Source organism: Fusarium oxysporum, chromosome 15 (genome assembly GCF_000149955.1).
Source record: "Fusarium oxysporum f. sp. lycopersici 4287 chromosome 15, whole genome shotgun sequence".
Taxonomy (NCBI): Eukaryota; Fungi; Ascomycota; class Sordariomycetes; order Hypocreales; family Nectriaceae; genus Fusarium; species Fusarium oxysporum.
The window spans coordinates 2,228,370-2,245,623 of record NC_031000.1 but is presented as its reverse complement, the minus strand read 5'-3'; the positions used below and the strand labels follow the sequence as shown (position 1 = coordinate 2,245,623).

At 45.5% G+C, this 17,254-nt stretch overlaps 8 protein-coding genes across 8 annotated transcripts; 4 read left to right on the top strand and 4 right to left on the bottom strand.

The window, feature by feature from the left end:
- FOXG_22082 (uncharacterized protein) lies at positions 1-1,801 on the top strand (the record flags this gene model as incomplete). The annotated part of the gene is made up of 5 exons (XM_018402467.1): positions 1-486; positions 574-1,273; positions 1,320-1,378; positions 1,433-1,610; positions 1,656-1,801. The coding sequence occupies 5 exons, from the start codon at positions 1-3 to the stop codon at positions 1,799-1,801; spliced, it is 1,569 nt and encodes a 522-aa protein (XP_018255915.1).
- A 154-nt stretch (positions 1,802-1,955) lies between these two features.
- Positions 1,956-2,279, bottom strand: FOXG_22081 (uncharacterized protein; the record flags this gene model as incomplete). Its single annotated transcript, XM_018402466.1, has 1 exon — positions 1,956-2,279. One exon carries the CDS (start codon positions 2,277-2,279, stop codon positions 1,956-1,958), a length of 324 nt encoding a protein of 107 aa, XP_018255914.1.
- A 1,576-nt stretch (positions 2,280-3,855) lies between these two features.
- Positions 3,856-4,503, bottom strand: FOXG_15592 (uncharacterized protein; the record flags this gene model as incomplete). The annotated part of the gene is made up of 1 exon (XM_018395681.1): positions 3,856-4,503. One exon carries the CDS (start codon positions 4,501-4,503, stop codon positions 3,856-3,858), a length of 648 nt encoding a protein of 215 aa, XP_018255913.1.
- A 1,914-nt stretch (positions 4,504-6,417) lies between these two features.
- On the bottom strand, positions 6,418-8,531 carry FOXG_15591 (uncharacterized protein; the record flags this gene model as incomplete). Its single annotated transcript, XM_018395680.1, has 2 exons — positions 6,418-7,877; positions 7,928-8,531. The coding sequence occupies 2 exons, from the start codon at positions 8,529-8,531 to the stop codon at positions 6,418-6,420; spliced, it is 2,064 nt and encodes a 687-aa protein (XP_018255912.1).
- Positions 8,532-8,813: 282 nt separating this feature from the next.
- Positions 8,814-9,708, top strand: FOXG_22080 (uncharacterized protein; the record flags this gene model as incomplete). The annotated part of the gene is made up of 2 exons (XM_018402465.1): positions 8,814-8,837; positions 8,884-9,708. 2 exons carry the CDS (start codon positions 8,814-8,816, stop codon positions 9,706-9,708), a joined length of 849 nt encoding a protein of 282 aa, XP_018255911.1.
- Positions 9,709-9,920: 212 nt separating this feature from the next.
- On the top strand, positions 9,921-12,080 carry FOXG_15590 (uncharacterized protein; the record flags this gene model as incomplete). Its single annotated transcript, XM_018395679.1, has 4 exons — positions 9,921-10,796; positions 10,848-11,146; positions 11,238-11,553; positions 11,601-12,080. 4 exons carry the CDS (start codon positions 9,921-9,923, stop codon positions 12,078-12,080), a joined length of 1,971 nt encoding a protein of 656 aa, XP_018255910.1.
- A 1,343-nt stretch (positions 12,081-13,423) lies between these two features.
- On the top strand, positions 13,424-14,585 carry FOXG_22079 (uncharacterized protein; the record flags this gene model as incomplete). Its single annotated transcript, XM_018402464.1, has 2 exons — positions 13,424-14,411; positions 14,455-14,585. The coding sequence occupies 2 exons, from the start codon at positions 13,424-13,426 to the stop codon at positions 14,583-14,585; spliced, it is 1,119 nt and encodes a 372-aa protein (XP_018255909.1).
- A 1,243-nt stretch (positions 14,586-15,828) lies between these two features.
- On the bottom strand, positions 15,829-16,974 carry FOXG_22078 (uncharacterized protein; the record flags this gene model as incomplete). Its single annotated transcript, XM_018402463.1, has 1 exon — positions 15,829-16,974. The coding sequence occupies one exon, from the start codon at positions 16,972-16,974 to the stop codon at positions 15,829-15,831; it is 1,146 nt and encodes a 381-aa protein (XP_018255908.1).
- Between the last annotated feature and the right edge of the window lie 280 nt (positions 16,975-17,254).

Below are 17,254 nucleotides of genomic sequence, written 5' to 3'. Positions count from 1 at the left end.
ATGGACTCTACGGATATCTATGGTATCTTCATGGGAAGTGTCATCCTTTTTCTGCTCATCTCTTCGTTCTCTTATTCCATTGCTCAAGTAGCATACAACCATATCCGTCGCTTTTTTCTTCGTCAAGTATATTTTTCCCTCCTGCCCAGGTGGCTTGGTGGATGTCTTCGACTGTCAAGATACTGCGGATTACTGATCATTATTTATGTCAACGCCAATGTATGCCTGCTTGTCGTTGATGTGAAAGATGGCTCTGACTTCACACAAAGACTTGGAAGAGCTGCGTTGATAAACCTCGTACCTCTTTGTGCGGGTGGCCGATTCAACCAAATCGCGCATGTTCTTTCAAGTCGGCCAGATAATTATCTCACTCTGCATAAATGCATTGGTCTGGTTTTCATCCTTGAAGCTTCTCTACACTCCATTCTCTCATGGCTGCGTGGCGATATTGATCTCGGAAGATGGCCAGATAAAGCCGGTTTGACTGTGAGTGTATTGCATATCCTCTACCAAGTGATTGGTCTTTGCAAGCCTTTGGCTTTTAAAAGCTTTAGTAGTACTAACGATTTGAAGGCTGCCAGCTCAGTTGGGGCACTCGTATTAACATCGATTCCTACTCTCTGGAAATGGATGTACGAGCCTTCATCAATATTGCACCTCGCTCTTTCAGCCACAATGATTACTAGTCTCTGGTTTCACCTACCTTCAACAAACATAACACAGATCCCTAAGCTCTACCTTATTGTCGCAATACTGATCTTTGCATTAGTCAAGTTAATCTTCTTTTTGAAACTCCTTTTTATCAACGTCTCAACAGAACTTATTTCTACCGCTACGATTCAGCAGGTTGGAGAGAATGGCATAGAAGTCAGGGTGACTATGCCGCGGCCTCTGAAGTTTCGTGCCGGTCAGTTCGTGTTCTTGAGTATTCCGCGACTTGCCTTGTTCCAATATCATCCTTTCCAAATAGCCTGGGAGTACCTAAGTGACAAAAGCGATGGCGGACGACAGGTGATTGTGATTATCATCCAGCCTCGTCATGGTTTCACTAGTCGACTTCGTCTGGCGGTTCCTTTCGAACGATACACAGCCCTTGTAGAAGGGCCATACGGTAACACTACCAAACTTGATCAATACGGGACTGTCTTGCTCTTTGCTACAGGGATTGGCATTGCAGGGCAACTGCCATACATGAATGAGCAACTACGATTGTATAGAGAATGGCGAACAAAAACCCGGAGACATGTGCTGTATTGGGAAATCGAAGCAGAAGGTTGGATCTACTATGTTCAGGCTGATTCAAGACTTACAGTTCATAGAATATAGGTACTGGGTAAACGAATGGATCAACGACATCCTGTCATGGAATATTGATTACGTAAGTATTACCTTGGCAGGTTGTTGACTGCAACTCATATTAATCTTATCACAGGACATCCAATTATACATACGAGGAAGATTTCTGGCCAAAGATGCTGAGAGAGGCATATCCGTGAAGAAAGGAGAGAAGCTTAAGCGACTTACACTGAACTATGACATTATGGATCCACAGAGCCTTCTAGAGGACGAGATGCGAAGACGCAAGGGTGGAAGCCGTATGCTAGTATCTCGTATGCACCTTCCTGTAAAATCCCTGATGAAGCTGACATCTGTAGTTTGCACGGAACCTATCACGGCTCAAGCAGTGACTAAGATTGTTCGTCCATTGCTTGGAGACGACCTTGACTTAGTAGAGTTAGACTTTTGCCCTTGGTCAAGTTCAAGGCGCCCAAAGTCGTCACCCACAGAAGAAGAAAATTAGATCGCTGCAACAGAGGAAGGAATTAGACTCCTTTTGTGGGCTAAATATTTTCAATTCTTTGAAATTTGTTTATCGAGCTCTGGTAGCTAAATACAATCATTTAACTGTCTACTGAAATTCATTTGAATACATATACCCTAAGCAGACATGATCCTTATTTCGCCAAGTCCAATTGACCTCCTTCGATCTGTTGTAGTCCTTTATGAAAAGCAATAACGGCTAGTTGTAGCCGGTCAATGACATATTCAACCTCTTCACAAAGGTATTCACCAAGCCGTCGGACATCTTGCAGGTAAGCGACTTCTGCACGGAGACGCCCAACTTCGCGTGTTCTTTCCAAGATGGTTTCTTCAGGGGATTTTCGGTCAAAATTCTTGGTCGCTTCAAGTTTGTCCCGAGTAGCATCTAGAGAAACAGACTCACCATGAGCGTTTGCTATCTCCCTGTCGATTGGGCGCGGACTAGCAGGTCGATCCATGTTACCACGATAGAAGATGCGTATCCGCCTAGGAAGTAATACCGGCTTCATTTATGAATTATTTATATATTAGCGTCACACGGCATAGGCTTGTTGGACGAAAGTGACACCCCTGTATTCGGTAGTACCGGGGTACACATTTCGGTCTTACCAGGGTATACGTTTTTGATCTCATGAGTAAAACGTATCTTTAGAGCAGGACTTAGGGTGCAATTGCCTAAATGTATAATATGTGGGAGCTAGAGCTTTCGAGGTCCTTGTGTGCATAAAATCTTGGAATCGCGTAACGTTCTTACTTATTTATTCCTTACTAAAATGGATCCCATTCGTTAGTACTAACCGTCGTAACTTGTAGAAGAGAGCTAATAGTCGCAGTAGATTTTGTGGTTCATGACATAATCCTTCAACTCTATAGAGGATTTGACTTTCTTGCTGCATTAGTTGCCGTCATAGCTGCAATAGTAATGTCGTTCGACACTATTCCAGAACACCAAAGAACCATTTTTAGCGATTTGGCAATAGGGTTTCTAGGTAGCGCTATCATCTCAAGCATTATCGCCTTGGTCTTCAACCAGATAGTGCTGTTCGAGTTCCAAGCCCATGATCGTCTGGACAGCAATCAGCTGTGGATCCAAACGGGATTGGTTGATGTTAGCATTGCCCAATTGATGTCTGGATTAATAGCCTGGTCTATCGACAGATACCCTCTCTGGGTTACTGTTCTAGTTGGGAGTGAGGCGCTCATTCTCTTGCTGGGCGCGATGGTGCTGTCATCCAGGATGAGAGCGGGCATGTCAGGGACACAAGAACATACTTTGAGCGAGAAATTAGTGATTTAAGAGACAGGCCGTTTCGGAAACAAATAAAACAATTATGATACTGTATTTAGATTCCATATAGCCTCTGCTAGATCGCCTTCTGTGTGCGCTGCCCTACCCTAATCGTCATAGGTGTCCCTGCGTGTCCCTGTAAGATCTACTGATGGATGTCGGATAAATGATTGATAAAAATTGCAACTCGCTGGAACCTCTTTTTGTTGGAACATAGAGGGCAATAGTAGATTTCCTCGGGCCCGGGAATCCTGAAGTCTTCGGGACCTGACGAAACTCTATCGATTGACTTTGTCGCAAGTTCGTGCAGGACAAGATCTGAGAGAGGCAGTGGCCATCGAGAGGCAACCTGCAGTATTCCTGGCAACTTCGTATTTTCAGGGATCTGCTGTGTATCTATACCTGCATATATGCCTCTGATTTCTGATGAGCTGCTGGGAACACCCGTTCCCTTGCTGAGCTTGTCCACAGTTGCTGAGCCCTGGGCTGATTGTTCCAGCGACCCCGGAACCTCAGATACTTTGTCTGGAAGGATGCACTCAAGTGAGATTCTCTCCCCGGCCGTCAGATAATGCGGAGAAACCCGGATTATTTGGGTTCTATTGGGAGGCGACTTGGTAGTTATTGACGTAACGCTAGGGCTGATTGTGGGGAAGCTCAATGTCGTGGACCTTGTTGTGCTTCTAGATGCAAGTCTAGCAACGACCGCTTGAGGTTCGCTCTGTTCACCTATGGACCAGGGTTAATCATTCGTACATGAAGATAAACAGCAGGCAGACTGTACCGAACTTCAAACCGCAACTTCTCAATTCCCAAAGACTTTCTGCTCCAACCCACTGTGTGTTAAAACTTTCTGGGGAATCGGGATCTGATAGGTAGTATGCAATAGGGAATTTGCGCTGATGGGAAAGTGGCTCGTCGTCCCCAAACCCGTCTCGCCACTCGAACTTGCTCGATTCCAGATCATAAGTCACACAGCTTGGAGTGTTGTGAGAAAGACCCAGACTATCAAAAGTCTCTGAAATACCAACTCGATGTAAGTCATTGAGAGGAAGCAGGAGCGCTGCAAGCCAACGAGAAGACTGCGCATGGAATATTACATAGAGATTCCCAGCCTTAAGATAAGGTGTCTCCTTCAAGGCGTTCTTGTTCTTGTTATCCGATCCTTTAGCAGGTTGAATTTTCAGCTGGTTAATGTAACGTTGCGTATCGGCTAAACTCTCCAGCTGCAGTGATCTCTTAGTTCGGGGTTGACTATAGCGACGACTCCTCGCATATGGCGATTGCTCTTGGGACGATGTAGAGCGCTTTCTCTTTGATGCCGCGTTAAGAAGGTCTTTCGTAGTTCGCTCCCTGGGTTTCTCATTACTCCCTTTTGGAGTTGTTCGAGGCATAATATTTATTATACCAAGGGCTAGTGATGATAAAGATACTAGAAGGCAGAAAAGATATTAAGATGGTGAATGAGATGAAAGGGCCAGTTGATGGCGGGTCCTCGTAACTTTATACCTAAACCAAGATGCTGAGCTAAGCACCTTTTCTGGATCGCACTTACCACTCACGTCTGAGGTGCAGGTTTCGTACCCCTTCTTTATTAAGGAGCCATAACCAGATCCCAGCAATGATTTGGCGCGACGCATGTGGGGTCCTGCAGGACTTTTCCTGCCCGTCGCATATATATTCTGTCCTTGGCTACCAGACTCTCAGCCGGACAAGCCACCATGTTATTCCTCCCCAGCTTTCTTGTTCTTGCACTTTCCCAAAATACCCGAGCTCAACTGACACCGAGAGAAGTTGTCGATCTAACTATCGAAGCGGGCGGCTTAGTCGGTACTGGTGTAATCGAATTCAAGTCGCCCAGTCAAGAAAGTGAGACACCGTCTATATTAGCTTCGACAAACAGCGATACGCCATGCACATCAACCGCGACATGTCAGACAAGCGAATATACAGCCCCTTCAAGCCAGGACACGGCGCCTATGCCAACTTCATTTTCCGTTCCTTTCCCTCTCATCCCGACTACTGGCCACCCGGGTTTGAATAGCTCTACAAGAGCCACACCAACTCCAAGGCCCAGTGCTCCTGCATTGTCCAATGCAGTCACCATGCGTCAAGCAGCTTGCGCTTCTCTCGTCAGTTTGGTTGTGATGGAATGCGTTTTCTTCTTCTTTTAGTGTAGTGGCAGGACCATACCCCTAGATAGTTATCATTATTATCAAATCATTTATTATATTCCTATGCCTACTACCTGTATCACATAACCGATTCAGAGAAGCTTTAATAAAAGATTTATTATCTTACATAATTGTTTTAGCATTTTACAAACGCAAACTCATCAGGGTCCAGCCCTGCTCCTTAATCTATCGGTTCCATGTATCTAACTCTCCTCAGTGGATCCTTGCAATAGCAGATTCCATTAGCTCCAAGCGCTTATCTTGTCGCTCGGACACTAACATAAGCTCTTCAATAGCGCGAATCAGTCTATCCTCAACCCCATTTTGCATGCTGTGTATTCTGGGTTCAAGTTCGGATGGATGGGACCTTGTCACGAGATGTGCAGAATGATTTGGCCCCCTATCGTCGCCTCCGCTCTGTATCCTAGGATCGGGATTCTCATGATATGATCTCGTCGCAAGATTTGGTCTTATGCCGTCCCCACCATATGTGATTGACCTGATGTCGCGATGAAAAGGCAGGATGCCACGGGGACGTCTACCGGTGGATTTCCACGCTCTTTGCCTGGGGGCTGGATAAGCATGAGGATCGTAAAGAGCCAGGTTTTCGGGGTCTAGATAGGGTGTAGTGGCGCACGGTGGCTCAATGCCGTTATTGACATAACAAGAATCTAGCTGTCACCTTATTGGCATTACGTTAACCAAGAAAATTCCGAAACGCTGTTCTGTGGATGATTCTGGTCTTCGAAGGATCGTTGTCATCCGCCACAGCGCCGGATAACAATTGACATCCTCATAACCGGACTCCTTGGCGCCTATGGCAAATATCTTATCGTAGTTACTGAGGTTGATTGAACCATCAGAAATGCTTCACAAGTGCGTCTCGATATCTCTCTTCTCGCTCTTTGTAGTCAAGTATAGGCAGGACCACAATCATGGATAGTTCCTATTGTAGTAGAATCACTTATTCCATACTAATGCCACTTCAAAATGATGTTGTCATAGACACCTAAATTTCTCAAGCTGCCAAATCACCTCTTTCAATCTATGAAAATAGCAAATAAACTACATATTGAACCTGAACTCAAGGTGCCGAGGGACCTGCCCTGTAACCTTTCCCCTGAACCTCAGTACCTACCCCTCTCTTAGTAACTTAGATTCCATGTAGTCTTGGTATCTCTTGCGATCCTCCCTGTCTTCTGCCATAGCCAGTACAAGAGTTTCCATAGCAGCGATCAGCCGCTCTGGACCGCTTGCGATTTGAGGCTGAGCGCCAGAGGATCTCGTCTGAGGCGCCCTTCTGGTAGCAGCCTCTTCATATCCAATTGACCCCATGTTACCATGAAATGGTAGAGCCTTTGGCAAATGCCGATCGTTCTCATAATACCTGCTTCTGGGTGCTGGAAACATAAGGGGCCGGGGACGCAAGTGATTATAAGGATCCGGGTAAGGTGTATAGGCCCATGGTGGCTCCACGCCGACCTCATTATAGAACCTTTCTATCTGAGAATCAGCATCTTTCACCAACTTCCGCAGAGCCGTTCTATGGATAATCTTTGCTTTTGAAGGATCGCTGTCTTGTTTCAATGCGATCTGTATCCAGGTGTCGGGAAATCTGCCTTCAGAGGGCTTGCCTGACTTCTTGGCGCCGATGCATAGTATTCCATTATATGTGGCTGGAGTGATGGAGGGGTTTGAACCGGTAACGGCCTCAATATGTGTGGAGACATCATTTCCACCGTCTTTGTAGTAGCTTAGAGCTTTAGTTGAAATCTCGTGGCCGAGATCCCCTAGTGAAAAGACCCCAAAAATCGATGCTCCCGGGGACTGAATAAAAAATGTGACGTCGTCAGTCAAATATTGCTCCTGGAATCTGTTATATCGCCGCGATGATCGGTAACCGAGTATTATACCTTCAACGTTATCAGCATCCAACATATCTATAACTGGGTTACTTTCTTCCTCATCGCCTTTAGTATCCGTCATATTTGCATCCGAGCCGTCTTCCTCATTGGAGGGAGGGTCGCTTTGGTTTATTTCATCCACCTTTTCACGAACAGCTTGAACCATAACTTCTGACCAATTTCTTGGCCATTGAAAGTTTCGCTGTCCGCAGGTATTCTCACATTGGCCCTTGAAAACCGAAAGCTGTTTCTCAGCTTCTTTCGCGCCTTGCGTTTCCCGAATCCGGATCACGTGTACCTGCGCCTCTTTTAATCCCTGTAAAACATCTCTGTCCACCTGGTAATAGTCCCCAGAAATTCCAGCAAGGACGTTTAGATTCCTGATCTTATTGTTGGCTTTTCGGATTCCGTCGTTAAATATTGGCAGGCCCTTTGTGAAGTCTGAAAAATATGTTTGGATGTGTTTGGAAACCTTTTCGTGGACTTTCTTCACTGCATCAGGGACATCGGGTATGGACACAACATCGTCCCCAGAGTCTGATTCTTCATCGTCTTCGGGTTCTGTATCGCCTGTTGCGAATGCCCCAGGCCCGAAGACGCCCTTGTGTTCTTTAAAGATTTGAGACCCTGTAGGCGGCTGATACTGTTCCTGGTTCTTATTAAGTAGCTTATCTGCAGCATTGTTGACCTCTGTTGCGTGTCTCAGTAACAAACAAGGGATGAGGTTCGGCACCACTGACCTTTGGCACATTTCTCGGCTTCTTTGTCCTTGTTTTTGTCTGGGTGTACCAAGTACAGAATTCTACGTTTCCGCTGTCTAAGGTCAAGACGCGTGATCGCCTCGTCTATACCTAGCACGTCGTATTCATTGCCTCCTGCTGCTAGAACGTTAAGTATACGTTCTATTTCTTCGCGTGCCTCCCTTTGTGGCGCTTCTCTCTTCTCTATGCACAAGTCAAATGCATATTCGACGAAGAACTCAATGACTTCTTTTTTGCCAATCTCTTGGGCAATGGCGGTTGTGTTTGGTCTCTTCCCTTTTGTTATCTTGCTGAGAACGACGTTACTGATCCTCGCAATCTGCTCCTCAGAGCTGAGAATGTCACGGTAGGTCTCAACATCTCCCGCAGTTGCATCCTTTAACTCATTTTCTATCCAGAAATCAACGATTTCTTTACGAGCCGCAATAATCGGATTTCGAAGAGAGGCATCCTGTAAAACAGCCAATGAACCGTCATAAGGTACTAAGCTCAGTTGAGAGCTCTGGTGATGAATGTCGCTTGATGAGGCATCTGTGACGGTCGGGGGTCGATATCCCCGAGACCCAATGGTTTGAGCTGCCATCTCTACCACAGTATATGTGAAGAGGTCAGGAATCTAACACTGACTAGCGAATATATGTATAGGCTTATCACTCGTCGGCATATCTGATTTCGAGGCATCTCGTCAGGGGTGTCTGCTTTTGACCCACCCTTTTTCTGGTAGTTGAGCAAGGGTAGCCGGTTTAGTCCTCGAACGGCCTCTTTTCGAAAGGCCTTCTGAGACTATTTAACTTAGTGGATATACAGAAGGAAGTCCGCTGTAAGTATTTAAAATTGATATTTACAACTTTTTGAGAAAGAAATAATGGCGGGAAAAGAAATACCTCCTGTAGGTTACTTTACTATTTGCTTCTAAACCTATCTAACAAGCCTAGGCGCTACCAACCCAATCTCAAGTGGTTGGAAGCTCTACAAACCCTTACGAAGCCTATACATCGTGTGTGGCAACTGCTTATCACGCGCTCAAAAATCGCTTCAGCCAAATACTCCAGAAAAATGATTCCCTTACGAAGAACCAAAGATCTTTGCGGCGTCAACTCGATCAAGCTCAGCGAGAGAACACCAAGATTCGTAGCGAGCGGCAGCGATTACAAGAGAACTACAATAAGCTAGCCAAAGACATAGGAAGGATGTCAACGGAAAAGTCCCAGATGTATGCGCAACTTGAACATGAAAGGTTCCAAAGAGAGCTTGGAGACCTAGTTCTCGATCAATACAAAGACGAGATTATAGAGCGCAATGAAGTAATTGAACGAGAGGTGTTCAAGAAGGAGCTGAGCGACTTGCTCTTAGAGCAGTACCGCGGTGAGATTGAAGAGCAGAAGAAGGCTCTGAGGGAGAACGAGCTTCAAATGGCATCATGTCATCGCCAAATGCTTGCATTCAGTTCCCAAGTCTCGTATTGGAGGCAAAGGGTCAATTTGGGAGAAAACCAGATCTGCAAGCTGACTTCCGAGCTTGAGCATATCAAAGGAGAAATGCATAGGCAAAACACAATGATCGCGAGACTTGAGAAGGAACGACGTGAGGCTGTGGATGAGTGTTCTTTTTTTCAGGCAGAGATCAGAAAGCTCAAAGCTACATACGACGAGCTGGAAATGCGGGTCGATGAATTGAGCGCCACGGATGTCACCGAGGCTGATGAGCCAAGAAAGATACGTGCCACGAAAAAAAGGCGCAGACGGCATACTAGCCAGTAGCATTGCATTCTTTCAATAGTTTAAAGGTTAATTTGATTCTTGCATTCGTGACACAGTACACCTTCAGTGAAAGGTAGTACATGCAGGGATACTGCCTAGACAAAGTGGTAGGCTTTGCACTCAAGGGTGCTGAAACCAGCCCCCGTCAGAACCTAGGGAAGCTTGATATAGTCTGCATTTCATCTGTGGTCCCTGTGAATCGTAAAATCAAAATGAAACCACCGAGGCCACCAACCCCTGGACTAGCTCTTCCACACCGTGGAGAGATCAATTCATCTGACTCTCAGACGCAAATCATGGACTTTTGGTCCAGGTTACATTCTCAAACACCAAGACTTGTCACATCGATATTTCCTACAAACCTTCATTTCCTTCTTCTTGCAGACGATGCTTGTTACCCAAAGCCATTTAACATCGCTCAAAGCTACGACATAGCTGCTCGGCAATGCCAGTCACAGGTCGAAAGCATAGTGAACCAATACAACATAAACAATACCAAATTCCGGGACACAGACTTTGATATCGAAAGTGACTTTGCTACAAGCCAGAATAATTATCTCTTCGATCTCACGAGATGCATTGATCAAACTAGCAGACGTGGTAAAGATCCCTTTGTCAAGGGATTGCCACGGTCGTCAAGCCGGTACTCCAGCCATAGCAATCAAGACGATGACACATCCCTCCCCGGCTCAGTTCATCGCATTCCTTGGATTTTTGAAAATCCACAATTCACTGTAGGTGGATTTTCAAGCTCGGATATTCAGCAGGGGAATAGCGGTGACTGTTGGTGGCTTGCTGCGTTAGGCACCATTGCTCATCGGGAGGATTTGATGAACAAGATCTGTGTGGCGCGAAACGAAGAGGTAGGAGTCTATGGCTTCGTATTCCATAGAGATGGAGCCTGGATCTCAACAGTAGTTGATGATAATCTTTACCTGAAAGAGCCGGATTTTGACAAGGAGACATATGACGCTACGGGCAATAAAGCCAGACATCACCGCAAACAGAAACAGTCCAACTCAGAAGCTCTCTTCTTTGCCAAGTGTATAGATCCAAATGAGACCTGGCTTCCGTTGCTTGAGAAGGCAGTGGGTAACTTCCCTCTTGACTGATAGGTACTCAGCTAATGCCGAAGATAGTTCGCCAAAGTCCACGGCGATTACCAAGCCCTAGATGGAGGATGGGCTGGCATTGCAATGGAGGATCTCACTGGCGGTGTCGCTACACTTATTGCGACCAATAGTATTCTCGATAAAGAACGACTCTGGCGTGAGCTCCTCTCTTGCGGTATCGTAGGTGGAGAATTTCTTTTCACATTGTCGAGTGGCCCTGGCTTTAAGCACCGAAACGGAATTGTCTTGAGCCATACCTACTCTATACTCGAGGCTATCGAATTGAAGAAGGAGCATGGCGGCATGACTCGATTGCTTAAAATTAGGTTAGTGCTGGCCGGCTGGCCGCTTGGCATTTTGCTGTCTCTTACCACTCCTTCTCTTCTGAATAGATGTAGCGTGCTGACATACGCGAAGGAACCCCTGGGGCCAAAGGTCAGATACTGGCTATGGGGAGTGGTGTGGTGCATGGGCGGATGGTTCTAGGGAATGGAATACCTATACAATAGATGCACTTCATCACGAGTTCGGTGATAATGGCATCTTCTGGATGACTTATGAAGATGCTATGGAGAATTTCGATTATATGTACAGGACTCGACTTCTACATCACGGGTGGACTATGGCACAGAAGTGGATGAGTACTCTTGTGCCATGGCTGCCAGGATTTCTAAAGAAAAAGTTCATTATCGATCTTAAAGACAAGAGCACCGTAATTATCGTTCTATCTCAGGTATGTTTTGGTCACTTTTTTGATTCACACAACTAAAGACTCGGCAGCTAGATGATCGGTACTTTCCAGGGCTTCAAGGAGAGTACGACTTTACCCTTCATTTCCTCCTACGACCTACTATCTCCAAGATCGATATTTGTCGAGTTTCTCCATGTCATCTTGGCGACGGTCGATCGATTAACTGTGAACTCACCCTGAAGACAGGAACATACGAGGTTATCCCAAAAATCATCGCTGAAAGGAATGGCCTCGGCCAAGTGGATGAAACAGTTAAGCTGGCTGCAAGTAGGAATCCGCAGAAGTTATGCCAAGTTGGGTTGCAGTACGATCTTGGATATGCCAAAGAAGGAGTCATAGACCCCAGCCAGCAACTCGAACAGCCTCCTCCCAGCGATCTAAGAGCAAAGAGCGCAAACTTGAGGTCTAACTTTTCTCAAGATAAGAGTCTGGAACATTGGAGTCCAGTCTGCGTTATCGGCTTGCGAGTCTATGCTGAGCACCCCAACTTTGTTATCAATGTTATATAGCCAATACCCAAACAGCCCAACATCTGAGCCAGAAACACAGTATATACACCTCAAATATCATCCTGGTTATTAAGAGTTCTCAGACCTAACTTGCAACATCTAATTAGCAGCTAACTATGTAATTAATTACTGCCTATAAGGGGCTTTAGGCTGCTAGCACAGGTGATAAGGACATAATATTCTTTTTTACTTCACAAGCTTCTACCAAAAAGGCTTCCACAATGTTGATTGGCAGCGTTAGAGACAGAAAGACAAGAGGTATTGAATAAATTATATCCTATTAGCTTAATATATCTTGTAGATATTACATGCTTCAAAGAATTACACTAATGCTAAATCTGTGTTTTAAAAACTTCTTTTTATATAAGATATATACTCTATAGAACTATCACGGTCAAATACTGACCCGGCCTTTCTGACTCCCTATACCCGCTACATTAACCCTCAGACCTAAAGTTTAACGTTTGTTACATTGCATCCCTCCAATAATCATAGCTAAAGCATTCATGGCGAGAAAATCCAGGCTGTCCGCTACCTGTTATGTTCAATTAGAAAAGGCTTGGGTAGTGTCAAACATTCTTACATTCATGCCACAAAGTATCCATATCCTTCATGCATGAGGATTTTGGGATATCTATGCTTGGGTGAGGCTTTTTGCATGTTGACCGCGATCTGATGGAAAAGTTATGCCAGATTCCGTCCCTGAGGTAATTGCGTTCCAAGGTTGTGTTCCCCTTCAACGGACCTGACTTCTCTACAAAGAGACAAAACTGCGATGATAAACCCTGGAAGGACTGCAAGGGTAGAGGTTGCCCGATAGGTAGGTAGAGACAGCCAACAAGAGGTGCATCACCAGATCGCTTTTCTATGTTTGGCGGTCCCATGCCAACTGGATTCATTCCAGCAGGATCAACTGCATCAGGTAGAGGAGTGCTTGTAGTAGAAATAACGGTACGGGTGCAAAATAGGATAAAGAACCAGCTATAAAACTCCATTTTGCTGAGTTTATCCAATGACTCCTCTTGTATACCATAGGGATCTGGTGTATTCTTATACTGACTTCCTAATGGTGTGGATCCATCGCGCTGGGGTGCTGAAATAGGTTACCCAGCACACCCAAAGTGCCTGAAGCAGCCTCCCCCCCCACCTCTCCCCCGGGGAGCCAAAACTGTCTACCCTGGATACATCAGGGGTCTAGTTTCAACGCCGCTTTTCAGAAGAATCAGCGGTACTCAATCCACGTCATCTTTGTAATCTTAAGTAAGGTAAAATCCTCAGAATTTTTTAGCAATGAATAAGCTCCACTGCAGAAGATCTATTCATTCGCTACAGTTGTCAACCTCATGCTGCTACTTGCTTTCAATATTGCTGTCTTCTTTGCAAAGCTGGTCTTTGCAAAGAACCAGGCTGATAATCCTACGACTAGCCCAACCACGCCGGCTCATATACTTGTTGGGTTTCCCAAGCATATCTCTGTCGCCAACAAGGTACAAGGGTTTCCATTCTCTATTGACGAAGAAGTTACTGGCATACCTTCGTGGATGACTGTTAGCTATCCAAACTTGCTTTATGCTGTTGACGAGTCGTCAAATGCTCTTACACTCTTCGAACTTAACCTTGTAAGTGACGAGATAACAGCAAAAAGTTCAAAAGAAGGTAGCTCCGGCGTCGTCCACTTACAGTTCAATACTGATAATACCCGACTTGTCGGTTGCGCGTATGGTAATGGTACCATTGATATCTGGAACACTACAAACGGCAATCTGGGACTCATCAAAACCATTCCCTCGCCAGGGCAGCCAGGTCCTGATAAAGAACGACAAGCAAGCCCTCACCCCCACCAGGCAAACCTTGATCCAACTGGCCGCTTTTTTGTTATTAATGATCTTGGTACAGATTCTATAGTGGTTCTTGACTCCAATGATGATACTTTTCAGATAGTGAATATCATTCACATCTCGCCACAGGGCTGCGGCCCTCGACATGGCGTGTTCTATCCCCAAGGAGCATTCAGAGCGACCCATTATATTCTTGTCTGCGAGATCAGTAATAAGGTCCTTGTCTATACAGTATCGTACCGCGAGAACTCCCTGGATCTTACACAGATCCAAAGTACTTCGACATTTGGTCCTGAATTACCACCCGCCAACTCATCCAGTGCTGCTGCTGGGGCAATCGTGTTAGCGGCAGATAACAGGCATTTGTACGTTTCTAATCGACAAACGGGGAATTCTACAGACTCTGTTTCCCATTTCGAGATTAGTCACTTCAATTCTACCTTCCTTTCACTTCGGTTTGTAGGCTCTGCTTCTACATATGGCATTTCCCCGCGTATGATGAGCTTCAGCCATGGGGATCGATAACCTGCTCATAGCCAACCAAGCGGGAGGCTTTGGCCTCGTGGCTCTTGAACGGCGCTTGGATGGCACGCTCGAGGCAGAGAATCCCATTTCTGTGTTGGGGGGGCCCGACTTTACACCCCAGTTTGTCCAGCAGATCACTTAAAATGCATGCGAGAATCAGAGGGGTGCCCTATTTGTTTGGACTTAGGAGGGTGAAAGGAAGGAATAGTGTGGTTTTACAACGAAGAACGTAGACCTAAAGCCTGATAGAGTTGTCCCGTCCCGCCCCGGTGGTACTGAGCTATAAACTATTATCACACAGTTCCGTCCCATCTTACCAAGGCCAAATACATTGGCGTGCTCTGTTTTGCTATCACCTCCTTGTGCGTCTTCTTGAGGAACATCTCGTAGAGTCGTCTCTCATCAGCAGCTTTTCCACTACTATCGATGTAAGGGAACCCCCTTGGCCGCTGGTAGTTTGACCCTAGGAGCTGTTTATAATACTCGCTTTTATGTACCTCTAGCAACTCTGCCTTTTTGTCTGTGACAGAAATAAACTTGTATATTGCTGTCCCGAGGTTAGCTAAACAGGATGACCTTTTTAATCTAAGGGGCTTGTATATTTTGATAGTAGATAATCGTTTCTACAGGTCATTCCAGCTCTCCCACTGGTCATCTGGTGTTTCTACAGTCAGGTCAATATCTTCTTTACCCAATAAAGTCCCTTTAGCTAAGCCTCCTGTAAGGCTAACGGTAGAAGCATATCGCTTATTGCCTTTCACAAATGTTATTGGAGGGATATCCTGTATCTATTTGGTATTTACAGCAAGGCCAAAGAGGCATATAATTCAAGATTTGTCGAGCATCCCAACAAAACCCCTTCGTCACACGGTCCATGATCTATGTAAGCTCCCTGTGGGGAGGGCTTACAGTAGTCAGCTGTCTTTACCTTAGCATATGTCATGACTCTATTTTAGGGTTTGGCATGACATCCTGCTAAGGAACTGTCTCACTGCTACCTCGTTCGATCCTGCATGTGAACGTTAGGCGCAACCATCCACTTGTAGGTTTGACAGTAGTGCTGACTACCTTCTCCCTGTCGTCCTATGACAAAACATACGACGACTGCCCTTTCGGGTAGGTCAAAGTCCCGGGCCGACCTTGATTTTCGCATACCCGGGGATAAGGGTCCATCAGACTACCTCGTATCTGGCATTGAATGCCTTTGCAATAGGTGAGTGAGGGGGGTTATATTGGGCATTAGCGACAAAGTTTCCCTCCTGATACGCAAGAAATACCCTCTCAATGCGAAGGCTCGCTTTACACAACTTATCTTAAGATCCTTTCAAATCTAAGTATTCTTCCATTATATGTATATCAGCTACAGAAACATGATATTTACATACTTAAGTACCCGTTTCTCTTCTAGTTCTCGGAGATTTCATGGCAGAAACCCTACGGTCGATGAAATTCATAACCCATGCTCGATCTGACTTTGTCCTCGCTCTACATGCCATACTCTCTGATACCCTTTGTATTGACTTTGCAATCATGGCGCTGTCAGACCCGTTCAAAACATGCCCTGTGAGTAGCTGTCGAAGTTGACGCGGGTCAAGATCAAGCCCTGGGATCACGCCCTTGACTCTTGAATGTCTCACAGGTATTGACGGGTTATAACTGGCCGCAACAATCGGAATGTTGTACTCCTCAATTACCTTTTCGATTACATCCGCTGCTTTGACAGGTATGTACCCATCGTCGTACACTGTAACAACGAATGCACGAACTCCATCCTCAGCGGCCAGCCTTACCAGCCTCCCATCAAACCCAGAATAAGATGTTAGTATAGTAACCTCTGGAGGTGAGTCGGTTGGCAGATAACCATTGATATCGATCTTTTCTGTTGTATAGCATTCCGAGACGTCCCTTAACGAGACTTTGCCATTCTTTATGCTCCCCATCGACGAACCAAACCCGACATCAAAATAACCATCTTTTTTGCGAAGGCCCCATGGGAGACCAATTGTATCACCTATGACCATAGCAACCTCATTATTCTCTTCATTCCATCGCGGCGTAGACGCTAGTATTGTCGCGTGGATGATATTCTGGCGCCCATCTGAATCCTGAGCTGTGTGTGGTTTGAAAGCTGCTGTAGCGACAATCGGTTTGTTGCTTTTGATAACGAGGCTCAAATGTACAAGGAGTTCATTGAGATTGCTTGTGCCAGTAGAAACCACAACTCCATCTGAAACCTCTAGTTCTTCTTTGATCTTTTGGGTAATGGCCAATATGTGTGGTAATGTCATATCGACGCTGTCAATCGACATGAACTGCTTAGGGACAACATTGGCAATTCTTCCCAAGGTTGGTTTGATATCCTCAATGACATCCTCAATTGGTATTGCCCCAGACTTATAATGTGTTGTATTTCTTGCAGATTCTGCTGCACCGCTAATCGTCCCTCCGAGGTGTAGAAGGGTGATTTTGCAGAGCACATCAAAAGTGAGCTCCACGAAGAGTAACAAGACTAGACCAAGGGAAGTTCTCATGGCGAAACTTTCTGATTTCAGTAAAGGATTTTCCAAGGGTAAGTTAAGTGATTTTCATTCAGCAGAACTACTGGCTTCTTTATACCCAAGTCGGAGGTTGAGCCCTCGCATATTGCGCAACATCCGTGGCATCAGCAGGTCAGCATTGAAAATGTCGAAACCAAAGCTCATTCTTACATCCAGCATCCTAGTTCCCTTCGTCCAGGTAACAAGGGTTTTAACTTTTAATTATCTATAATAACGAAATTATAAATATATTGCGTACAAATATTCAGCATTG